The following is a 22,367-nucleotide window of genomic DNA, read 5'->3' as shown; positions in this document are numbered from 1 at the left end:
AAATTGAAAATAAGACTGCCAAAATCATGCTCCCCTTAAACAGATCTTAGGCGTGACAGAACTTAGAATATTTTGTACAGAACTGGTGACCTTGCCTGAACAAGGGCATTATTGAGTTGGAAAAAGTACAAAGAAGGACAGTGAAAATGATCAAGGGGCTAGAGCAGCACCTATGAGGAGCAGCTACAATAACTTAGAAAAAAGGCAAGTAAGGTGAGGCAGAGGTGTTTCAAATTATGCATGGTGTGGAGAAAGTGGAGAGGGAGATATTTTTCTGCCTATCCCATAATATTAGAACCCAGATTTATCCAATAAAGCTGATTTGTGGGAGATTTGGGCAAGTAAGACTATTAGGATTGGCGTTTCTCACTGCCACAGGAAGTGGTGATGGCCACCAATTTGAATGGCATTAAAAGGGAATTGGACAAATTCAGGGAGGAGAAGGCTATCAGTGACTACTAGCCATGTTGCCTAGGTGTCATTATTATCAGAGGTGACATGCCTGCATTACACCTGTTGCTGAGGAGCTCAGACAAGCTGAACTTTTGCATCCTTTCTGCTTCATGGATCCTGTGGAGAGCTGGTTTGCCAATGTGTGAACTGAGTGCTGGACCGGATGTGCCATTGGTCCAATCCAGGATGGCTTTTCTTATCTTCTGATGGAGACCCATTCTTGTAACATTAAACCATAGTTTATGATTTATCTCCAAAGAAACTCATTGGAGCATTTGTCTAAGTGGTATACCTGATATGTTCTACAGGGTTCTACAGCCTAGCTGAAGTCTGTTTTATTTAAGTATTTGTTATCCCTTTGCCTTTGAAATCAGTCACTTACACATACTCAATGTGTTCTGTGCTTTACTTAGAAAAACTGTGGCATATTTTATTTTAGTAGATTGTATCCAAACTAGCTAACAAGCAACATCAGTTTAGCAAAATACAGCATTATATACAGACTATGTCAATATGAAGCAAAAGCTGAATTCACAGGGGAAAAAACCCCCAATTCCCACTCATATTCTTGCTGCAAAGCCACAAATCCTATCTTGGGACAGGGTTTTCTCATCATTGGCACACAGCTGGCTCCTCTCTCCTGCAAAGGAGGTTAGCTGCAGCAGGATGACGGAAATGCTGGGGAGTGACACAACTGTTCTTTTTCCAGCCTCCTGGCTGCTATCGCTGATGTTACTGCTTACTGCTTGGAGCAGGATTAAAGCTTGCACAGGAAATTTTGATAAATTACAATTTAACCCTGCAGCCACTATATATGCGAGCTGAAAGCTATGCAAAGAAATGCTTCCATACCTCTGAGGTGAAGGACTTGTGGTCCTTCTGATGTTACAGCCTACAATTCCCATAAGCCTTTGCAGACCTTGCAAATAGGAAAAGTTGTAGACCAAAGCATTTGGAGTGGCCCAAGGTAACCACCCCTGCCCTACTCTCTACATTCCCTTACCTACTCCCCACTTCCTGCCTTTTCTCTGCTAAGACTATCTCTGAGCTGACAATTAGTAGAATTCATCATTTTATTTACTGATCCTATCAGTTAATGTTAGGTTACTTTGTTCAGTTTGTTTATAACTTCATGCAACAAAAAGGAATCCCAACATGATTTACAAAAATGGTTTATGGAGTGCAGATGGTTGCCTCCAGAAGCTCTTGTTATTACATGAGCTCTTAGAGTTCATTTGCAGAATCTTGGATGTCTTGTAAGATCCAGTCCAAAAGAAACTTGACGAGTCTGTGAACTAATGTAGCCAATTGCCTGTATGGATTTGCGTGCATTCTGAGGTACTCATATTGAAACCTTCACAGAAGTGTATTGGTTGGAAAAGGATTCTCTCTAGTTACTCTCAGGTCATTACTCACAGACCTACAGGTGTGGGACAAAGTGGTGCCTTGTTTAGTAGGGGTATGAGCCACTCCTCTTTCCTTCATTGGTGCCCTTTAGAGAGCAGCAGTACCACTGCAGCCCTCTGGCCCATTGTTTCAGAAATTCTTCAGAAGTACCTACATTTCTGGTCAGCTTACTTGGTTCATACAGCAAGCAAATTAATTGCTGCAAACCAAAGGCACCAATGCCTTTGCTTTGTAAGGGCAGCAAATTGTCTTGGCATAATCTATTTATTTACAATATAGTTTTAGTATATTAAAGAGCCAACCAAGTGGAGAATCTACCCCCCCCCTTCAAACATTGTTTTTTCTTCACCAGTGTTGTAATCATATCCTTGACACTCCTATTCTGCCACTGGGGTTTGAGGATTAGACATAATGGATGGGAATGAGGCTATTCAGGTTGATCATTTGGATGTACAAAGCAAGCACCTGCTTAGCTTAGCTTAGCCAGTCTCTGCTTGTAGAAGTTGTCATAGTTCCTCCCTAATACTGCAAATAATTCTGTGTGATTAAATCCTCAGTACTTTTGCACAGCGGGTAGCAGACTCTAAAAATATCTTTGAGATTTCCATATGTTCGCAAGAATTAACATAGAGATAGCTATACTGCCCTCCACTGTTCCTTTAACTTGAAAAACATGTACTAACTGGGTCTTTTTTCTTTTTTTTGATGGAGGAGAGGAGAATACATGATTCACTTCCTCTCTAAGCATAATTGATCTACGTAGTACTTTTTATAGAAGTATTTCTGTTTTATCAAAAGTTTGGCAAAACTGTCACCAATTATCCAGATATTCATTCAGAATAGTTCATTGTAGGCTTTCTATGTATAAAAATGGGTCTTTGGGTATATCTTGCAGTGTGTCACTTTGCTGTAAATTCTAGCCGTACTTACTTGGGAACAAGCCCCGTTGGGTATAGGAAGTTACTTCTGAGTAATATGCGTAGGATACTGTAATTTGTAAGAGATTCTTATTACCTACATTATGAAGCTTATTTCAGATCCAGGCCTATTGGAATTTCTATTCAAAGTAAACTTTTTAAACAAGAAAAGGAAACATGACAATATTGGGATGTGTCAAAGGGAAGAATTTAAGTAACCATTCTTGCTTTCAGTTCCTTTTATTCCTTGCTTGTAGCAGTAGCTTTTTTTCTTCTTTCACTACTCACATTCCAGACTCTTGGACAGATGTGCAGTGCAGGACACCAGTCTTGTGTGTATGTGTACAACTTTAGGACAATTACCAAGGTTTTTCCAAAATGGTGAGATTTGATTTAGAACTTCTAAAAAGAAATGTGCAGAAGGTAGATCTGGTTCTGCAGTAGCGAAACGACACCTCTCCACTGTTAAGTAATATGCCAAAACAATGAAAATTTAGGGTGACCAGGAGTGGATTTTTGTGTGGAAGAGCTATGAACACTACTCAGTTGTGGTATGCAAGACAAGTTCCAATCTTGAGCTCAGAATTCTTTTTTCTGAGTGCATGTCTTCAGTACCAGGCTCCAGTCGGTGGATCTTGGTGTTCCAGTAAAAACAAATAAGCTCTAAATTGGTCCCACAACCCTGAAGTCTGCCAACCCCTGTAGGAGGGGAAAGGCTTAAATACCTTGCTGCTGCTGCTGCACTGAACAAAATGGAAAGCCAACCAGTGGCTGTATTTCAGTTGGATTTTTTTGAAATAGGTGACCAGTTCTACATCTCCTATATTATATGTAGTGCAGCACTGTATGTAGTGCAGCAGGATCTGCAAATGTAATGCATGCTGTTCTACATATTAATCCCAATGGTGACTGCTCACTTTTGCAATCATTTCTGTAATATAATGCACAGTCGTCCTCTTTCACACAGGCCAGAGATCCATCCAAGGTAGGTACAACTTCAAAATGACATTTGACCAGTTCAAGTTCTTTTAACCAACTCCAGCTCTAACTGCTTCTATGCTGTCAAGCAGTACATAAGTAGTTTTTTTAAAGCACTGGAATGAACTTCTTTAATTCCTGTTGTACCACTACCTCTGATATAAAATTGGTTGCTTCGTAACTATGATTTAGGCTAAAGCAGGGAGAAACAGGGGGAGCCATATCCCTTTTCTTATCTTGAAAAACAGATGATTCATGAAAAGCTAGACATGGCTGAAGTAGCTGAGTTGTTCTTGTTCTCTCTAAGGCTACACATGGAGATAGTTTACAGTCCTTTTTCTACACAATTTAATTTTTCAAAACTATTGCAAAATTGCTCCAGGGGAGGGGAGAGAGAAATACGTGTCCCTAGATGGCTATGATAGTCACACTGATGTAGTTAGAGCCGTTCCAGCAGAGTTGGTCATGCTTCTTAGGACTAGTTTATGCTCTTCTCAATCCCATGTACTGCTTGAAGTGCTTCAGAAACCTGTAAAATACGTCAGCCTAAGGAAAAAAAGTAACATGTATCAAAAGCAGTGTTGATGCTATATTCTCCTTGGAGTCTGCCTGAAGCACAGTTCACCTGATTTCCTGGATGTTTCTGAACTTGTTTATAATGTTTCATATCCAAGCACACCCCATTTTCTTTACTGTAATTAGCTTGCTGGATGGAAAACAAGCCAGAGTCCATGGTTCTTCTATCACAAGAAATAAACCAGGGATGAAGTTTCCCTGATTTCTTAGCCACTCTTACTTGCATGCACCAGCACCCTGGATTACTGAGATGTCCAAACCTGGTTTGTAGGATATAGAAAAGTTTCAGTAAAGAATTGTAACTCAAAATTTAAACTTCCATTGTAACAATTTCTAGAGGAGGAGTTGTGTTAGCAAAATGCTCTCTCTCTCTCTCTCTCTCTCTCTCTCTCTCTCTCTCTCTCTCTCTCGCGCGCGCGGGGAGAGAGGGAGAATCTTATGGAGCCTATAGAGCCTATAGACCAACTAACTTATTAGGGCATAAGCTTTTGTAGACCCAGATGCAAGAAGTGGGCTGTGTCCACAGAAGCTTGTACCATACTGAATGTGTTGGTCTTTGTGCTACTGCAAGACCCTTCATTGCTTTAAAAAAGAGCTGTGGTTATGAGATACCTGTTTCTGATGACAATTGGGTTCGCCAATTAAGTGGTACGAGGTTTTTTCTGTAGAAAAATTATTGAAATCTCCCTCTCCCTATATTACTTTCAAATATAGTATAGGAATTGGGGGGAGGCAAAGTGTACCCAGTTCTTATTTATATCCAACAATAAACTGATGTTATCATGCATTCCACACCAATTCTTGTTTTGTTTTTCTGTTTCTGTTTTGACACAAGTTTTTGCACCATTATTATATTAGACTTTTCTGAAAGTTTTGAGAATCTTATTCTTACATTTAATTAATTTGTTTATAGTAGCTTTCTGTAGTATAGTATCCCACTAACATTTGGGATTATAAGATCCAAAATTCTGGCTGGGATTGATAGGAGCTGAATTCTGTTAATTTATTTGAATACAATGTTCATTTTAAAAGGGGGGGGGAGCTGGAAATTCTCAGCCCTGAGGAGGTAAGTTATTCCTCAAGTAAAACAAGGATATGATGTAGCTTTGTAAGAAAAATAAATTATTTCAGGGAAGCAAGTATATATTCTAGAAATAAGTGAATTACCTGTTTGTTTGAACAGGACAAAAATGTACCTTTATGATTACCCAGGATATTGTTGTTGTTGTTTTTAAATCTTGTTTAGAAAGACTACTACTGCTTGTGGTACATAGGTCTCACCATACGTATGTGTTGCAGTCAAGAATTTCCAAACTTTCTATAATGTAATAGGTGAGATCTGAGGGAATTTGAGGTTTTAATCAATTTTGATAATAAGGTTTTCCTATATTTCTCCTGTTACTAATCTGGACATGCATTCCCTATAAATCTTCAATATCTCTACAAATCTTCCAAAGTACTAATTTGGACTTAAATTTCTGGCCTGTCTGATTCTTCTCATAAGTGCCCAAACATAAATAGTGGTTAATCTGCTAAATTGTCTTTCTTCCTTTTATTGTAGAAATCCTCAATTTTTCTTTTCTTATTTTATCTTGATTCCAATTATTTTCTCTAGACTGCTCCATTTTCTGCCTTTCAATTGAATTCCTAGTTATTTTAAGTGGGTTAACACATTAATCTCTTGCATTAATATAAACTGTATATTTGCAATTTCATACATTTTTCTATATTACTGATTTTAACTGTAGTTCAACTTGTATAACTTCTAGCATTTATCTGTTTGTTCATGCAAATCTTCAATAAAACTATCTTATGTGGGAAAGGATGTTACATAGTTACACCACTTGCTTTTCTTCCATTAGAATCTACTTGACGACTTTGGCTTAATGTCATTTGAATCCTTTCTCAGTTCATATTTGCATACTTACAGAATAATGTATCCTCACTCCATTCTAAAGCTACACAGCCTGCTCAGTTGTATGATACAGATAACACAGACTACTGAAAATAGCATACCCTGCTACATATATGAATTTAACAGCAAACTCAATTCTGGGAAAAAATCATAGCAACCTTTGTTATGGTTGTTGTTACACCTTCTTTCAGTGTGGAGGATATTTTAATCCCTCACACAACAATACTTGCATATGGGTAAAAACAAAGGTGAGGTGCTTTCTGTAACTTTTTCACAAGCTTCTTACAGTCTTCCTGGTTTGTCAGTGAGTGATTTTGTTTGCACCCGCTCAAAAACAGAGTTCCCATCCATCACAGAACCTGTCTCATGCACATGGCTTTCTAGATTAATAACACAGGCCTTCATGTGTGTCTAATTTAGTATTAAACATTCATCACACTGGTGTATTTACTGAAATCAATAGAGTCAATTATGGCTAGCTTACATCCCATTCATTTCAATGGATTTACTCCAAGCATTACTATCTGGATCTGCCCAGTTGTCTGAATTAATCTTTTTAAAGGATTTTAGAAAAAAAAAAGTGACTACAGATTGCAGGATGACTTGGCTGTGACTGCTTGTAACTCCTTTACTTTCAGTACTTTGCTAATATGAATGTTTTCTCTCTTTAAACTGAACTCTTTGAATGTTCATCTGTGCTACAGTTTAGAACCTGAATTACTTATATTCTGGAATATTTACTCCCTTTGTTTCATTTCAGAATGACCTTATTTAAAAATGTATGAGGCTATTTATAATTGACTCTGTGGCAGTGATTAAAGAGGTGTGAATAATAGGTTATTGGACGTTGACAGTTTCTTGTTTGCTAGACTGCTGTTAGAACATTTATGCTGCTCAATCTTACCTCATTTATTCTAATGTGATATCTGCATTTTGACATGTGCATAGTAAGTTTATATATTCTTGGGAGGAGGTTGAGTTCAGGGTTTGTGATTGTTTTACATTAACATGAGTATTTCATTGTTAGGTTATATTTATACCTAACAATATTGTGTACATAGTAATTTATGCCTAAACCAGTTTTTAGTTAGTATATTTGAAGTATACTTGATTAGGAATGCAAATATCTATCCTGTATTGACCATCAAAGTAGTTATATTTTGAAAGAGTGTTTACATGACTTTCAAACTCTGACCAAAACAGAAATGATAATCAAATTTCTAAACATAGAAACAGAGCAAGTCAGAAGGGGTCTCCCAGGCCATCTAGTCTGACCTCCGGCACCAGCAGGCTCCACTCAACAATATATAAACAATATAGAGGAAGTTTTAAAAGAAAAGGTTGAATTCTCATTGGGATCTTACCACAGGGGCAAGGATAAGGGGAACTATGGACAAATGAAGGTTTATAACTAATGCTCTCCTGTTGTAATAACAGCCAGAACCACAACAGTAGAAGAACAGCTAAACTGGTTTTTGCCCCAGTAATCTATGCATTTACTTTCTTTTTTATTTTACAAAAGATTACAGTTGAGTCCGATATGCAGACTGTAGTGCTAACTGCTAATCTTCAGAGTTAAATATTCCTTTTTATATCCTACATTATCAGAATTGTCAGAACAGAACTGAGTTCCAATATCAAATGAAATAACTGTTATTGCAATACTCTTCTATGTAATAAAGGGTGTTTCAGAATCATATTGTGAGGAAGTTTTCAGATGTTCCTAAACCTTTTACTTAATGCATGAATACTTTCCACAAACATTTTCCTGTAATTGGGGATCAGTATTTTACACTCCTCCAGGTGTTTTGGCTTAGCAGGTCTGTAGTCAGAAACAAGTGGAAGACAGAATGCTGAAGAAAGCTTCTATAATGCCATGTTGTTCTCACTACTGTTCATATTGTCTTATGGACACCATATATATTGTCTTGTTGTGTTTCAACCCACCTTGGCAGTGATTGTCTTTTCATTTCTTAAAGTAATCAATTTTTGTATTGTATTGTATTTATTATTTTTAGATATTTTTGACTTTAGTAGTGTTACTCACCTTTAACATTACAATAAATGTGTTTTTTTTTTAAAAAGGGGGATTTTAATAAAATATTAGGAATTGAATTTACAAGGCTATGTGAATTGCAACTAACAGGTCTATGCCTATCAGAAGTGGTCTTGCAGTTGTTTGACTACAACCCCCATCAGCTTCTAATCTGCATAACCAATGATGAGGTGTGATAGGAGTTGCAGTAGAACAACACTGGAAGAACCACAAGTTACAGATCCCTAATTTAGATGGTAAAATCGCTTTCTTGTTTTTTCTCTTACTAAGTTACTGTTTGTAGACTCTGTATGTAAGGATTTTAGTTGCTAAAATGGGTGCTTCTTTCATTTTGTCCTTGGAGATTAAGTGGCTTAGAAAGTTTATGCTGAAGAACAATGTTGCCCTTCATGATACTCAGTCAGAGCCAATAACTTTCCTTTCCTAAGAGTAAATGGCAATGTATGAAACCATTAAAGCTGTAGCTCTAAACCCACATCTGGAAGCAAATCTCATATCCTTATTTGGGGCGTAATACAAAAGTATGTGGCTGCACTGTAAGAATAGTTCCCAGTCTAGGGACCAAGAGACACTGTCCCCCATCTTAGTTCCCCAAATATTGTTGGACTAAAACTTCCATCGTTTCCACCCTGCATGGGCAATGGTCAGCAAGGCAGGCTGTTTTAGTCCAATAATTCTTTGTGACCCAAAGTAAGTAACCACAACTTTAAAGTTTTCAATGACATCCAGTACAGGAACAGTGCTTGGAATATTATGAAGGCTCTCTAAAAATGTCCACCCAGCATGTTGCACATCTGCCACCAATTCTCAGTTCAACACCAGAGCAACAGGAACTTTTTAAGTATTTTACGTTATTTTTCAGCCTATGAAAGTACCTCTATCAGTTCATTCTCTAGTCACTGCTTAACAGCTTCAACTTTCCCCTTACCTCCCATTGGTCAAAACATGTACCATGAAAGTGTAGTTTAGAAAAGAGGGAAGGAGGCTTCAGTTGCCAGAAGTATACTGCCCAACACTATATTTCAAATTATGAAGCTATATTGAGATTAGTTATGGGGATATAAGGAAATGGGAGGAGATCAGCTAACATAATGAGCAAATGAAACAATTTACTCTCTGTATAATCTAGACTACCCTCAGGAATCTCAAACTTACTGTGGAGGAACAAGATAACCCATGATGTCCAGGAGGAAAATTTTCATTGGGTAAAATCATGTTTACAAAGAAAGTCTAGAATAAAAGACCCCCAGTTGTACTGCTTTAACAGATTCCTTTGTGAGGTTCCAAGTCTATACAATATAGAGAATAGTGATACACTTTATAGACTGGTTGTGAGGGCACACGCAGATTATGAACTTGAAGAACTCCTACAGCTTGTGTATGCACGTGGACATTTAGAAAGCTGTGAGTTCACTAAGATTTATCTGAGACTGTACAGGATTGTTGATTTAATACTACCATTAATTCAACTTCTGTTATATCACTGATGAATCATTGTTTGTTATACCAAAAATAGTCTGTTAGAAGCTCCAGATTCTGATTTATGGAAACCATTTTAGGGCAATTTTAATCATTTTAGATTATTGTGTTTAAAGCATTTTATTGCTAGCTTTTCTCAGACCTTGTTCTGATTGTATATTGGTTTTTATTGTGTTAGTCTTGTAAGCCACTTTGAACTATATAAGGAAAAGTATACATATTTTAAATCAAATAAATCTGTTGATACATACTGTGTACATTCTGGGAATCTGGCAATAAATTGACATAACTTTGCATGTCAGTGAATGAATCCCAATAACAGAAGCTGACTCCTTGAGACTTTATGACTGTATTTGTATGTTACACTAATCTACTTTGTAGCTAAGTCACAGTAGGATAGTTCTTTGCTGAACCAAACTATAGTACACCTGCCAGACACTCAGGCTTACCATAGATTGTTTTCCGAATCCTTCCCCCTCAATCCTCCAACTGGCTCAAAAGATTTAGTGGCAAAAACCAACTTGCTTCTCCCTCCCCAGTCCAACTGCTGACCCTTTTCATTCATTGAGGTTTTTGGTTTTTTGTTTCTCAGAACCTTTGAAAAGTACAGCTGGGGACATTTTTCCTTTTTCAGCTTCTGGAAATTATGTAACTGTGTTCATAATTGTAGTATTACTATTAATATTAGCCTTGCTCTTTAGTAAATGCACTCTAATGGCTGTCTGGTATGTCTAGTCTTGTCTGGTTAGTTTCCTGTTCTGTTTCAACTGTCAAAGGGAATGGAGAACTGGAATAGGTAACAGTTTGACAAAGGGTGACTGCATATAGATGATAAAATGCTTGTGTATCATCCCGTATGCGTTCTCACTGGATGTCCTTGGAAGCAGTTAAAAATTTGAAATGTTTCTAAAGTTCTTATACACTTGCTTTGTTCTTACACTCCCTGATCACTGTAAGATTCATAGTTGCCACAGAGTGAAGATGCTATTGTTACTACAGTCATCTCCAACATAGGGCAGCCCTATGAATGAATGCCTTCCGATGCCTTCCCGTCCTTGACAACTTTTGTCAACATAGTAAGATACTGTGATGCGATTTATATGGTCGACAGAATCAAGTGGTAATGTTTTGCCTGACAGTGCCACTTCAGTTTGTGGCTGGGCATTGTATAGTTGAAAGCACTCTTGTGGAAAGACCTGCCTGCAGCTAAATAGTACACTGGGAGAAGGTTAGGCTCTTCTTTCTTCCTTAGTATGATGCTCCATTTAGTGGCAAAGATGTTGAGGTATAGTAGCATTCAAACACTATGCCTCCTTTCTGAGGAGAAGCAGTTCTATTTACACATATGCAAGTTGAGCATAGTTGAAGTCACAATTTAAATACTGCAACCAACAGCTAAATGTGCTGTTCTGTGTCAGATTTCCATAAAGAGGCACTGCTGCCTCCCCTGATGATGTTAGTTTACAATTCCTTGAAAAATGTTTGTGCTGTCTGTCCAAACTCAACTCTGTCTCCTGAATTTGCTCTCACAGACCAAGAAAAGGTCTCTTATGAAGGGGAAAGGTAGGGCCTCTGTCAGGATCTTCTGGGTCTGAACTAAGCTGTTCAGAAATCATCCACTGTCACTGAGCCAGCAGTCTCCCTAGGCACAGGAAGTTTATAGAGGAGCCTTCCTTCTGACTCTGTTAACCCCCCTTCAGATCCAGAGCCCCAATTTTACAGCAGTATGATTTCTCCAAACTTCTGCCTGAAGCAATTGAATCTAAGAAAACATTACCATAATCTATTGTATATGAGAGTGGTTTATGAAGAGAGGTTTATGGTTTGGGTGGCTTATGGCTCTGAGGTTCAGTTGTCAAACAGACTTTACTTGCCAGCAGTCCCAGTTCAATCATTAGCCTCTCCTGTGAAAAAGCTCAGGTAGCAGGTGATGGGAAAGACCGCTTGCTCTTACTAGCATCAAAAATTCAGACTCTTGCCCAGGCTCTGGAGCTCTGCTGCCAGTAAGAGTAAACAGTTTGACCCTTCCTCTTCCTTCTAGTGGAAATGCTGCTTGGCATAAACGGTGCTTTTCTTCTTATCACATCAGAGCTTAATACTCTCTCTCTCAAAGCTAATCTTCACTTGTTGGAAATAGCTGTCACTCTATAAAGCTTCAGAACTATCCTTACTCACTTTATTGGGTTTTCAGGGCTGCCTTCTGAATATCAAGAGAGTTGCAAGGGCATAATATTGGTTCTATACTCTTAAGGCCGATGAAGATAGTCTCCTACTCCAAAATCATATAGTTTTGTCGAAGACTCAAAGCTTGATCAGTGCAAAATCACACTAAAACTGTTTCACTCCATCTCCAAAAGAAGAGGGAACATGATCTCAATATTTAAATCTAAGCCATCACTTTAATTTCATTCTGTTATAAAGATATGGAAGGTAGGAAACCTTTGGGAATAACATCTGCTAAATGCTGTGAAAAATGTCTAAAAGTCTAAAAGCTTGTTAAATGTAAACAATATTTTCATACACTGAAATGTACGTGTTAAAGGTGATGTGCTACAGCTGGAAATTAGAATGCTGAATTGTGGACTTTGTGCTTTCGTGATTTAAGTAATGATCTTGCTCAGCCTCACCATCAGATAACTAAGTATTTTGGCTCCTTTATTTATCACACATATGTCATGCTATTCCACCAAGAGAGGCTTACAAGATTTCCTCTTCTTGCCATCCCCATCTTTTCCTCACAGGAACTCTGTGAGCATGTAGGACATACTGCTTAGCCACAGCTTGCCCAGTAAGCTTCCTGTATCATCTTGGGAAATGAATCTTGCATAGCAATTTAGGATACAATCCTATGCATATTCAAACAGAAAAAAAAAGATGTACAACTCCCCGCATTCATTCTAGGAGTTGAAGGACTTTTATCTCTCTAAATATGTATAGAATTGCATCCTTAATGAAGTTCTGAAATACACATTTTTCATATCTAATAGTACTATGAAGATTGCATCAGAATTCCCTGTATGGTTGCCAAGATGCCTGTATAGTTTTATAAATGGTTACCTTTTACATGTATAATTCATTGCTGAGAACCAGCCTAGTATACCAGCTAAAATTTATTATTTATTTATTTGGGTATTTATACCCTGTCCAATATGTTGCAGGTCTCTGGACGGCTTACAAGTCAAAATCCAATAAATACATATAAACCCAAATAATACAAAATAATCCACAACTTAACATAAAACATAGTTAAAATATTAAACATTAAAATTACGGAAAAATAAAAAGGTCTTGACCTGGTGCCGTAAAGCATATAACATCGGCGCCAAGCCTGGAGAGACCCATGTTCAAACTTTGCTCAGCTGAAAAGCACACCGGGAGACCTTGTGCCCATCTTGGTCTCTCGCTCACAGCCTTCCCTAATGTGCAGGTTTGCGGTAAGGATAAAATAGGGCATAGAAAGACTAATTATACTGTTGGAAGAAAAGTGGGATAATTTTTTTTAACTGAAAGCATTTGAAGGCCCATATTCAGTAGACAAAAAACTGACATCTTGCAATACCTTGTTTTTTGGAACATTTAAGTTCATTGCCACAATGTCATAGGGGTCATTGCCTGCTAGTTTTCCCAAGAAAAATGAAGCTTCTTTTTTACGTGTATGTTCTAGGACTGCTTTTAAAAACAAACCACATCAAAAAGCACGCTACCCGCAAGATCTTAGTCTGTGAAACATATGCGATGAGTCAATCATCTACATAAGTATTTATGTAAAATTAAATTTCAGCTGTGCATATGTCATGTACTAGTATGCTGATAAAATGATCATTTGAAGAATGTTATGAAAATGAAAGGTAATTAACTTATTTTGAAAATGTGATATTTTTTTCCTGAAAGTCTGGTAAAATGGCTTGGAAGAAAAATATCAAGCAAGCTACCATTCCTGTATGATATCATTCCTAGTTATTTTAATTCCGAAAAACTGATGTTGCATCCATGCATATATGAGTTGTTCAAAAAGAACTTTCAGACACTGGCCTCTTTCACCTGCTGTTACTAAGGAGGAAGTACCATTCGCAAAGCAGTTTCCAGTGCAACTTACCTTATATGCATTTGTTCTTCCATTACACACTTTGGTGTATACTGTTGTACTCCTACATGCTAAGCTACATAAGCCTAGCATGGTATCTGTTCAGACTGCTGCAAAGCTGTGTTACAGTTGCATGAAACATTAGTTAGCTTTACATGGCTTCTTTTATTTTGGAGAAAAAACAGGTGAACCCTGATTCACAATATGCTCCTTGAGTTAATCTAAATCCAGAACTGGTTGTCTGCTAAACATTGCTCTCCGACTGCATCTCACCCCCATGTCCTGTTTACTGAAACTAGCATTTGTAGGGGAACCAGCAATGAGGTAGGGCTGATTTTCAACATCTGAAGCATGTGCTATGGCTGCTTTTTGCCACAATAAAAATAATCAGATTGAGCAGGTTTGTTTAGAAATGTGAGTGACATTACATGAAGTTTGGCCATCGGATGGCTAGGACATTTCTGTATATTACTTAGAATGGTAATTTCTAGGTGTTTTTAAAATGTGTATATTGCTGTACTGTCATGGATTGGTATAGGACTTTGTCATTTAATGAACATTACTTCCCCCATCCCACTTGTAAGCATAGTTCTAAAACAGGAGACAATGCATGAGAGATGGGAAGGGACACTAGTACTATGCCGCCGCTGTGGTTCAATATACATAATGTGTGCTTTTCTCATCATATAGACATGAACAGAGCCACTCAGTGGTTCCATGAGTAGCCAAATACTTATGAGCTCCATTCTTACAGAACTGCCCAAGATAAAGCTTTTGAAAATGCTTCTGTACAGCTGATGTTTGTTTATTTTATTTTTTTTTTTAAATCTAAGCTGCCTTCCATCTCAGTGGATTCCAGGGCAGTGCTTAAGACTGTGGCTTTGTTCAGACAACACAACAAGTCGTTGTGTTTTTTTATGATTCTCAGTCTGGCATGTTGTTGGAACCCAGTCATGGTATTTCAGCATGATGAAACCATTGTTCTTTAGAAACCATAATACAAAACAATTGTATGGTTTCTCTGTACAACCATGGCTTGTTGTGTGAACCCAGGATCATGGTTTCCACAGTCTTGATATGAAGCTGCTACAGAGTCCTCTGGAAAGAGTGTCAACTGCAGGTGCTGCTGCAGCCATCTACCCTCTGTATGTGTACCAATGAGGAAGAAACAACTGACACATGCAGGAAGTGATGCAATTTGGGATTGAATTTCAGGCATGGTGGTGGATGGGATACATGTCAACCGTGGGGGGAATAGGTGGGGAGAATGGAAACCATGGTAATGTAGAAAGCACTTAATGGTCTGTCAGGTAGATCATGGTAAAACAAAAACAAAAAGCCTGCAACCCATAGTAACAGCACAGGATTGTTGGTCATGTTGTGTAAACACAGACAGTATTTGACTGTAACTAATACAATATTTCAAAAATAACCTTCATAGAAACAATAAAACTGAGAGGGAACAAGCTTGAACCCTATACCAGTTGCAATAGAACCAGTTAAAAATGTCTTGATCTAATAGTGAAGAGAATAACGCTGGTATCAGTTAAAATTCCTTTAGGAGAGTATTCCAAAGTTAGGATGCCACTATATAAAAGGATCTCTCCTTTGCGCATGCATACTGCTCTTTTGCTACTGACAGTAACAATTTACTTACTGCATGGGCAGATTCTCATGGAAAGAGATACTTCTTCAGGTATTTGAGTCTCAAGTTTTTAGGGCTTTAAAAGGAAGCACAAGCACTGTAATTGGGCTTGGAACTGGCAATATTCCCTGCCCACTGAGCATATTCAGTTGTCTTTATGAGTTCTCACCTGGTATTGGTTAGGCCTAATAAGAATTGTAGGCAAAAACATTTGGACTGACACAAGTTGCACTCTGGTACAAAGTTAGGTATCAGTGACATTTTAACAGTGCTTTATTTTCTATTTTTTTAAAAATCCATTACGTGCTTTCATAAGTAACGATAAGTGAATGCCAATGCCAACGCATTATTGGAAGTTTCAAACTGCTGATTAATGTTTTTCTGGTGATAACCCCTGACAAATACAGACCATTTATTTCAGTGTGAAATAGAACTAATATTTTTATTATAGAATTCAAATTGATAGGACTTTTAAATCACGTTAGCAGAGTAACCCTATGGCCATTGCAGCTGCAACTACAGGATTCTTCAGATTCCCAGTTCCAAGGACGGAAATAGTGCTCCAACCTAAGACTTGAAGATGTGCACTTGGATCTCCCTTGCAGCTGGTGCTGCTTCTCTGAAGTCAGAAAATTGACCTCTGAGAGGAGGAAAGAGGGTGAGGAGGGGAGGAGCCTGAGGCCACCAGGATATCCTTATAGTGCTCCAGCAACATTTCTTCCCCATCCAGTGCCACAACTAGATGGCCAATATAGGCCATCTGGGCAATTCAGCCAGATAGCTGAATTGCACAGCAGAAAAGGTGGGGAGGCAAAGATTGCTTCTACCATTTCCCTCATTGTCCATAGGATGCACACAAGTCCCTGTGTTTAGAGGCTTGTGGTATTCAAACATACGAACTATTGAACTGTGTCCTACGTGCACTTTATTTTCCCCCCTCAGATATTTCAGGACAAATATTTGTGATGTATTGGGATAAAAATTAACATGTGGTAAGCTTTGTTAGATCACCCTATACATACCAGACAAAATTAAACATGTATTGAAAATTTTCTGGTGCAGATTAACTTACGCAAACTAGCTTGGTTTTCACAGAAAGTTTTTTCAGTTCAGTTTTACCTGGAAAAAGAGCATTGTTCTTATATAAGTGCCCCATCACAAAATGTTGCACTGTATCTCTTGTGCGCATGAGTTTCTAGAATCTGAGGGAGCTGAAAACCCCAAAAGTAAGAATCAACAACAGAAGTACCTGCTCTGACTTGGGTGTTACTTAGGGTACCACACAAATATCAGTTTAGCTTTTATAGCATTTAACATGCAAGCCAGTGGAGCATGAGGCTTCTGCATGCAAACTTCAAACTCAGTTTGGCCCAACTGCATTTTAAGAAGTTTGAAACTTTGTTGCGACCTGAGAGGTATGCTGGATTTTTCATCAGGGGACTTCCAATAGAGAACTCATACAGTTACTGTTCAAAGTAAATTGCACGTTTGCTTTTTATCCCCCTTAATGGGGATGTTGTGCAAAGAAGGTGGAAAAACAGTATGAAAATATGGAAAGATTACAAGAGACAGTGCCGCCCACTCACACCTAAAAATGCATGAGGCAGAGCAACTGTATAATAAAAGCCATGCCTGGAAACTCCCTAGGAATCCAAAGCAGCCTCAACTTCACATCTGTTTTACAGTCTGCATTGAAGAATTACTGCAAGCCGCTTTCTTTCAGCACGGCCCTCCATCCACCAGTAGGAGTTAGAAGCATGTGCCACATTGCAGGATTTTTGTATATAACTCTTGCAACCTGAATTGCAATGTTATATGCTGTTTTTCAGCTTCATCCCTAACTGCAACAAGGGTCAAATTCTCCAGACACTGCAGGGTTTTTGGAAATCACTTTGTGTTTGAACTGAAGTTTTCAGTGTGAAATACATTACAGGGCTGTCATAAGCGATTCTCTCAACTACGGTCCCTTCCAACCTGCAATATAGGAAGAATAGACTCCACTTGCTTTGGAATTTGCATCAGTATGGGGTTTTTTTTTTTTTAGGTTTTTGCACAAAATATGATCTGAGTTAGAAGGAACAGAAAATAGTGTATTTGCTGCTACATTTGGAGGTTGAGGGGGGTCACAATGGTGCTCAAGCCTAGCTAGTTAAGTTTTTGTTTTCTTCATTCATTCCTGTGGGAAGTTATCCCTTCTGGCTCTGGAGACATTTTAAAAAAAGCTGCTGGGGTGGGGGGAACACCATGAAATTATCTTTCCAACATTGAGAAGGTTTTCTCTGTTCTCTTTGTTTCTATGAGTGTCTTCCTGTCTCCCCTGTTTTTTCAGTCACTTCTTTCCATTCTTCCACTGAGTTTTCAGTGTTTCTTTTCTCAAGAGTGAGTCAGCATTTTGTGACCACTGAGCATGTTCAACCCACATCCAGTGCTTGGAGGACTCTCTCCTTTATAGTTTCTTTCTAAAGGTTTTCTATACTTTGGCAAAGTCTGCTGACCCTTCCCTTTGTATGTAGCAAGTGTTGTTTTAGCTACATAAATGTGGATGCATGGGACTTGACTATCAGAATAAAGATTATATTGTTATATTAGAAAGATATCATCTTTAAAATCATAAATCAAAAGGTAATCATGGCATTGGTAATATGTATTTCAAGATCCACATAGAAGAAGAAATGCTAAAAATCCCAGACGTTATGAAAATTTGATTGGTAGCTTGATTTTATAGGGCTTTGAAAGCACCTTGTGCTACAACTACTAAGCCTCAATTTATTGAGTTCTTCATCACTTCCTTTTTCACCCTCTCTTAATATAGTCCATTGTTAGGGCAAACACAAGTAGACGGCATACAAATTTAATTAATTAATTAATAAGTAGCTGGTATGGGATTGGGGACATGGCACTTTGGAAGCCTGCTCTCCATTGTCCCAATGGTCCCCTGGCAATGCTTTTATGCCACACACACTTGAGTGCCAGTTGTGACTGCTGCAGTCCTGGAACAAAGTCAGGAGCAGTAGATACTGATCAAAGGCTGATCAACAAATTATATATTACTGCTTTGAAATGTATGGTTACAATTAAACTGTAAGGGGTTGCTATGAGTCTCCTGATGTAATGTTCTTTTTAAGCCAAACGTAATAGCAGTACTTGGCATTCAGCAGGGCTTAGTCCAAGGCTATGTCTGTCATCAGCCCTTCCATCTAGTTCAGGTATCACTTGTTAGGCAAATGGCCCAGCTTACCAAGGCAAATAGGCTGTGGTGTTTACTTGTGAGTAGATCTAAAGCCTGAGCAGCTCAAGTCTCTGCTACTTGATGTGGAAGTTCAGAAATCTTCCCACCAAGTAGCTGGTCCAACCATTCCCTGAACAGAGAGTTTTATTCCTCCTCAACAGTGAAATTGCTAAGACCTCGGCTCCTTAGTTTGCTGCTTAAAAGGCAGACTGAGTAGCTACTGTGAATGAATTGCGTAAGAAATAAGCATCTCCCCTATAACTGTTTTCTTAAATGTGTAACAAACTGTATGGAGAAAAGTGCATATCACTGGTCATGTTTTCAGGAAAGAAAAAAATGCATCTTTCATGCGAGATACTCCCAGAATAAAGAATAAATTTTACCAACTGTTCTCAGACTGCACTGCAGAAATTCAGCTAATGCAGAAACACTTCAGATCTTTTTTTCAAAGCATGAGCTCACCCCTGGAAAATACAAAAAAATAATAATGAGGGAAGTGCCTCTGAACATGGGCAGAATGCCTTTCTTGCTCAGTCAATACCTACACCATGCTACTGTATATCTTGAATTAGGATGAACCTACTCATCAATAATCTTATTAGAAAATTAACAATTTGAAACAGCATATACATTGATCTTTTCTTTTTGTTTCTCTGCAGTTACCAGTTACAATAATGTTGTAGAAACAAATTCAGATTCAGATGATGAGGATAAATTGCACATTGTTGAAGAAGAAAGTATAACAGATGCTGCAGACTGTGATAATAGTGTGCCAGATGATGACTTGCCAAAAGACCATACAGTATTACCAGAATACAGTGAAAGAGAAGGAAGTGCAAACGGTTGCTGGGAAGATGAAGGTATGTGTCAAGGTATGTGTTGTTACCTAGAAAGCTGTGTTGGCATAGTAATACTTTGATAACTTGTTCTATAAATCTGTATTGCACTGAAACAACTGTTTGTATTCTGTTTTGAAAATGAAGGAAAAATGCTGCTGCTGTAAGGCAAACTTTTCAGCTCTCACACACCCTTTAATTATTTACTTAGTGGTAGAGTAAGAAATATTTTGGCTCACATGGTTGTCGTGCCAGCTTCATAGAAGTTACATGCATTCAGAATTCAGAAGTGACCATCTCCCCTAAAAAAGAATTTGAGACTTACTATAGTATGACTATAGTATAGTACATGGAACTGCAGGTGGTGCAGTGGTTTAAACTGCTGTGCTGCTGGGCTGGTAGATCGAAAGGTCGCCAGTTCGAATCTGCACAATGGGGTGAGCTCCCGTACTCTGTCCCAGGTCCTGCCAACCTCGCAGTTCAAAAGCACGCAAATACAAGTAGATAAAAAGGTACCACTTTGGTGGGCAGGTAACAGCGTTCTGTGCACTTCGGTGTTTAGTCATGCCAGCCACATAACCACAGAGACTGTTTGCGGACAAACGCTGGCTCCCTCGGCTAGGAAACAGAATGAGCACCGCCCCCTAGAGTCAGGCATGACTGGACTTAATGTCAAGGGGAAACCTTTACCTTTATAATAGGAATGATTCCACACAAAACATTGGTAGGGGTGTTTATTAAAGGTGAACAAATTTTCTGAAAGAAAAAATATCCCAAACCCCACAATTTAATGGCACCAGTGTCTTTGATACACACATGCTTACAGGAGCAGGAAGAAATGGAGTAGGGAGATTTGGGGCCTCCCTTCTCATTCACGTAGGTGCTAAAGTCGCAAGACTCAGACCCTAAAAATAGAAGACTACAAGGAAAGTGTTCCCTATCACTGAGCTATCATGCTTGAGAGAGCAACACCTGTGTCTCTATAAGCATAAAAAGATGCAATCAGAAAAGATGGCTCTGGGGGTGCCATCAGCTAGATACCATTTTATTCCAGCGCTTCAGGTGGAGACAACGTGATGACCCACACTTGAAAGCTGAGTGCAGGTTGAGCATGGGTTGTCAACATGGGTTGTGTTGGAATGTAAATATCAACTTACTCCATCAATGCAAAGGAATTTAGTAATGATCTTATCCTCATTCAGCCAATGTGTCTTGAAAACAGGATTGTACTGTTAATGATCACAATTACTGCTTATCTGTACATGGATACATTGACAATATATCAGGATTCAACTTGCATATAATTTTGCAGATACTTCGTGCTCATGTAGTTCAACCCTTACCTAGAGTTATATGAAATGATCCATGTTGGCAGTCAAAGAATAATGAAGACTAACTATGTTCAAGTTCTTTTGAACTACCTAATATAAAATTTTATGGAGGTGAAGTTAACTGCTATTTAATACTTAACAGTAGCTCCAATGTAGCTCCATTTTACAGCCTCCCCACTAAGAAGCACAGTAGGCTATAAGACTGCTGAATACTCACTTTGCTTGCTTCAAGCAACTTTCCTCACCCTGGCACTCTCCAGATGTGTTGGACTACAACTACCATCATCCTCAGGCAGTGGTGGAGGAGGGAAGATGACTTTCAAGAGAAAAAATGGCTCTGCAGACAAATGCATAGCAAATGATAAAGAAAAGGAGGTCATCCCCAACACATCATGTATCTTCCCCAAGGTTAAGTCCTCCCACTCTGCCCAAATTGATTGATTGATTGATTGATTGCCCACAGCTACTGAAAACTTGCACTGCTATTCTGCTCTTTTCTTCTTCACCAGTTTCATCTGCAGTCACAAAAAAGACAGACACAACAGTGACAAAACAATGGAACATTATATTGTCTGAACCCTTTGTAAATTTCCATGAATGGGACCGAATGATTGTGCAATAGCAGCCATTTGTAGAATTTAAAATATAATCTTAAAAATTACTTGCAGGACAGTATAAGGAGCAGAAGTGGTGTATATACCTGAGGCAAATATCATTTGCAAGTAATTAATTTAAATCTCTCACTGAGGAAATAAGATGATACTTTCTATACTTGAGTTTTATAGTTGAGTCAATACTTAGATAATGGTGTCTTTAAACAATAGTATGCATATAGTAGTTAGGCATCTTCCAGTGAAGAAAGTAGAACTTCAGAAATGAAGGGGAGGATACCTAATAAAATTTACATTCTGCAGGATCATATTTAGATTTGTACTTAAACTTTATTTAATTTCCAGTCATATTTTAAAAGCCTCAGCTATTTACAGTGACTTGCTGTCAATGCTTTATGTAGAACTTTCCAAATGGTATCAACAGCAATCCATAGGAAGCTCCTTCTCCATAGTCTTCCCTTCTTGTACAGTTTCTAAATATGAGGTCAAATAAACACTTTCAACACAGTGCATTGGTGGCTAACATCAGCAAACTATGTTTAAAGCTGATGATGATGAAGGCCACTTCCTTAGCAGCCAGTTGATTTCCTGCAAATGTAGGCTCTTAGTTACAGCCATCAACTATAGAGTTCGCTATCAGCAATCTTGTGAAAGGGGGAAACTGAACCTGGTCACAGATATCATTGTTCTGATAGCATCCAGATTAGCAATGTGGTCTGTGTGGGGTTGACTTTCAAGGCTGTTCAAAGTACAGCTGCAAGACCCGTATCTGGTGCTGATAGTGAGGAACATCTCGCCGATTCTTAAAGAGCTTCAGCTGCTATCCGTTTGTTTCCTGATGTAATGTTAG

The 22,367-nt window shown here is 38.4% G+C and overlaps 1 protein-coding gene across 5 annotated transcripts in view; it reads left to right on the top strand.

Moving 5' to 3' along the window:
* ZEB1 (zinc finger E-box binding homeobox 1) overlaps positions 1-22,367 on the top strand; it is an 87,726-nt gene that overhangs the window by 42,102 nt on the left and 23,257 nt on the right. For 4 of the 5 annotated variants that reach the window (XM_044425103.1, XM_044425108.1, XM_044425107.1 and 1 more), the window contains exon 2: positions 19,399-19,611. In XM_044425103.1, the coding sequence (XP_044281038.1) occupies positions 19,399-19,611 (213 nt within the window). The remainder of the gene's footprint in view (positions 1-19,398; positions 19,612-22,367) is intronic. The other variant, XM_044425105.1, reaches the window with a different exon arrangement.

The sequence above is a fragment of the Varanus komodoensis genome, unplaced genomic scaffold (assembly GCF_004798865.1).
Source record: "Varanus komodoensis strain SLA01 unplaced genomic scaffold, ASM479886v1 scaffold15, whole genome shotgun sequence".
Lineage (NCBI taxonomy): Eukaryota > Metazoa > Chordata > Lepidosauria > Squamata > Varanidae > Varanus > Varanus komodoensis.
This window is presented reverse-complemented; position numbering and strand designations above follow the sequence as displayed.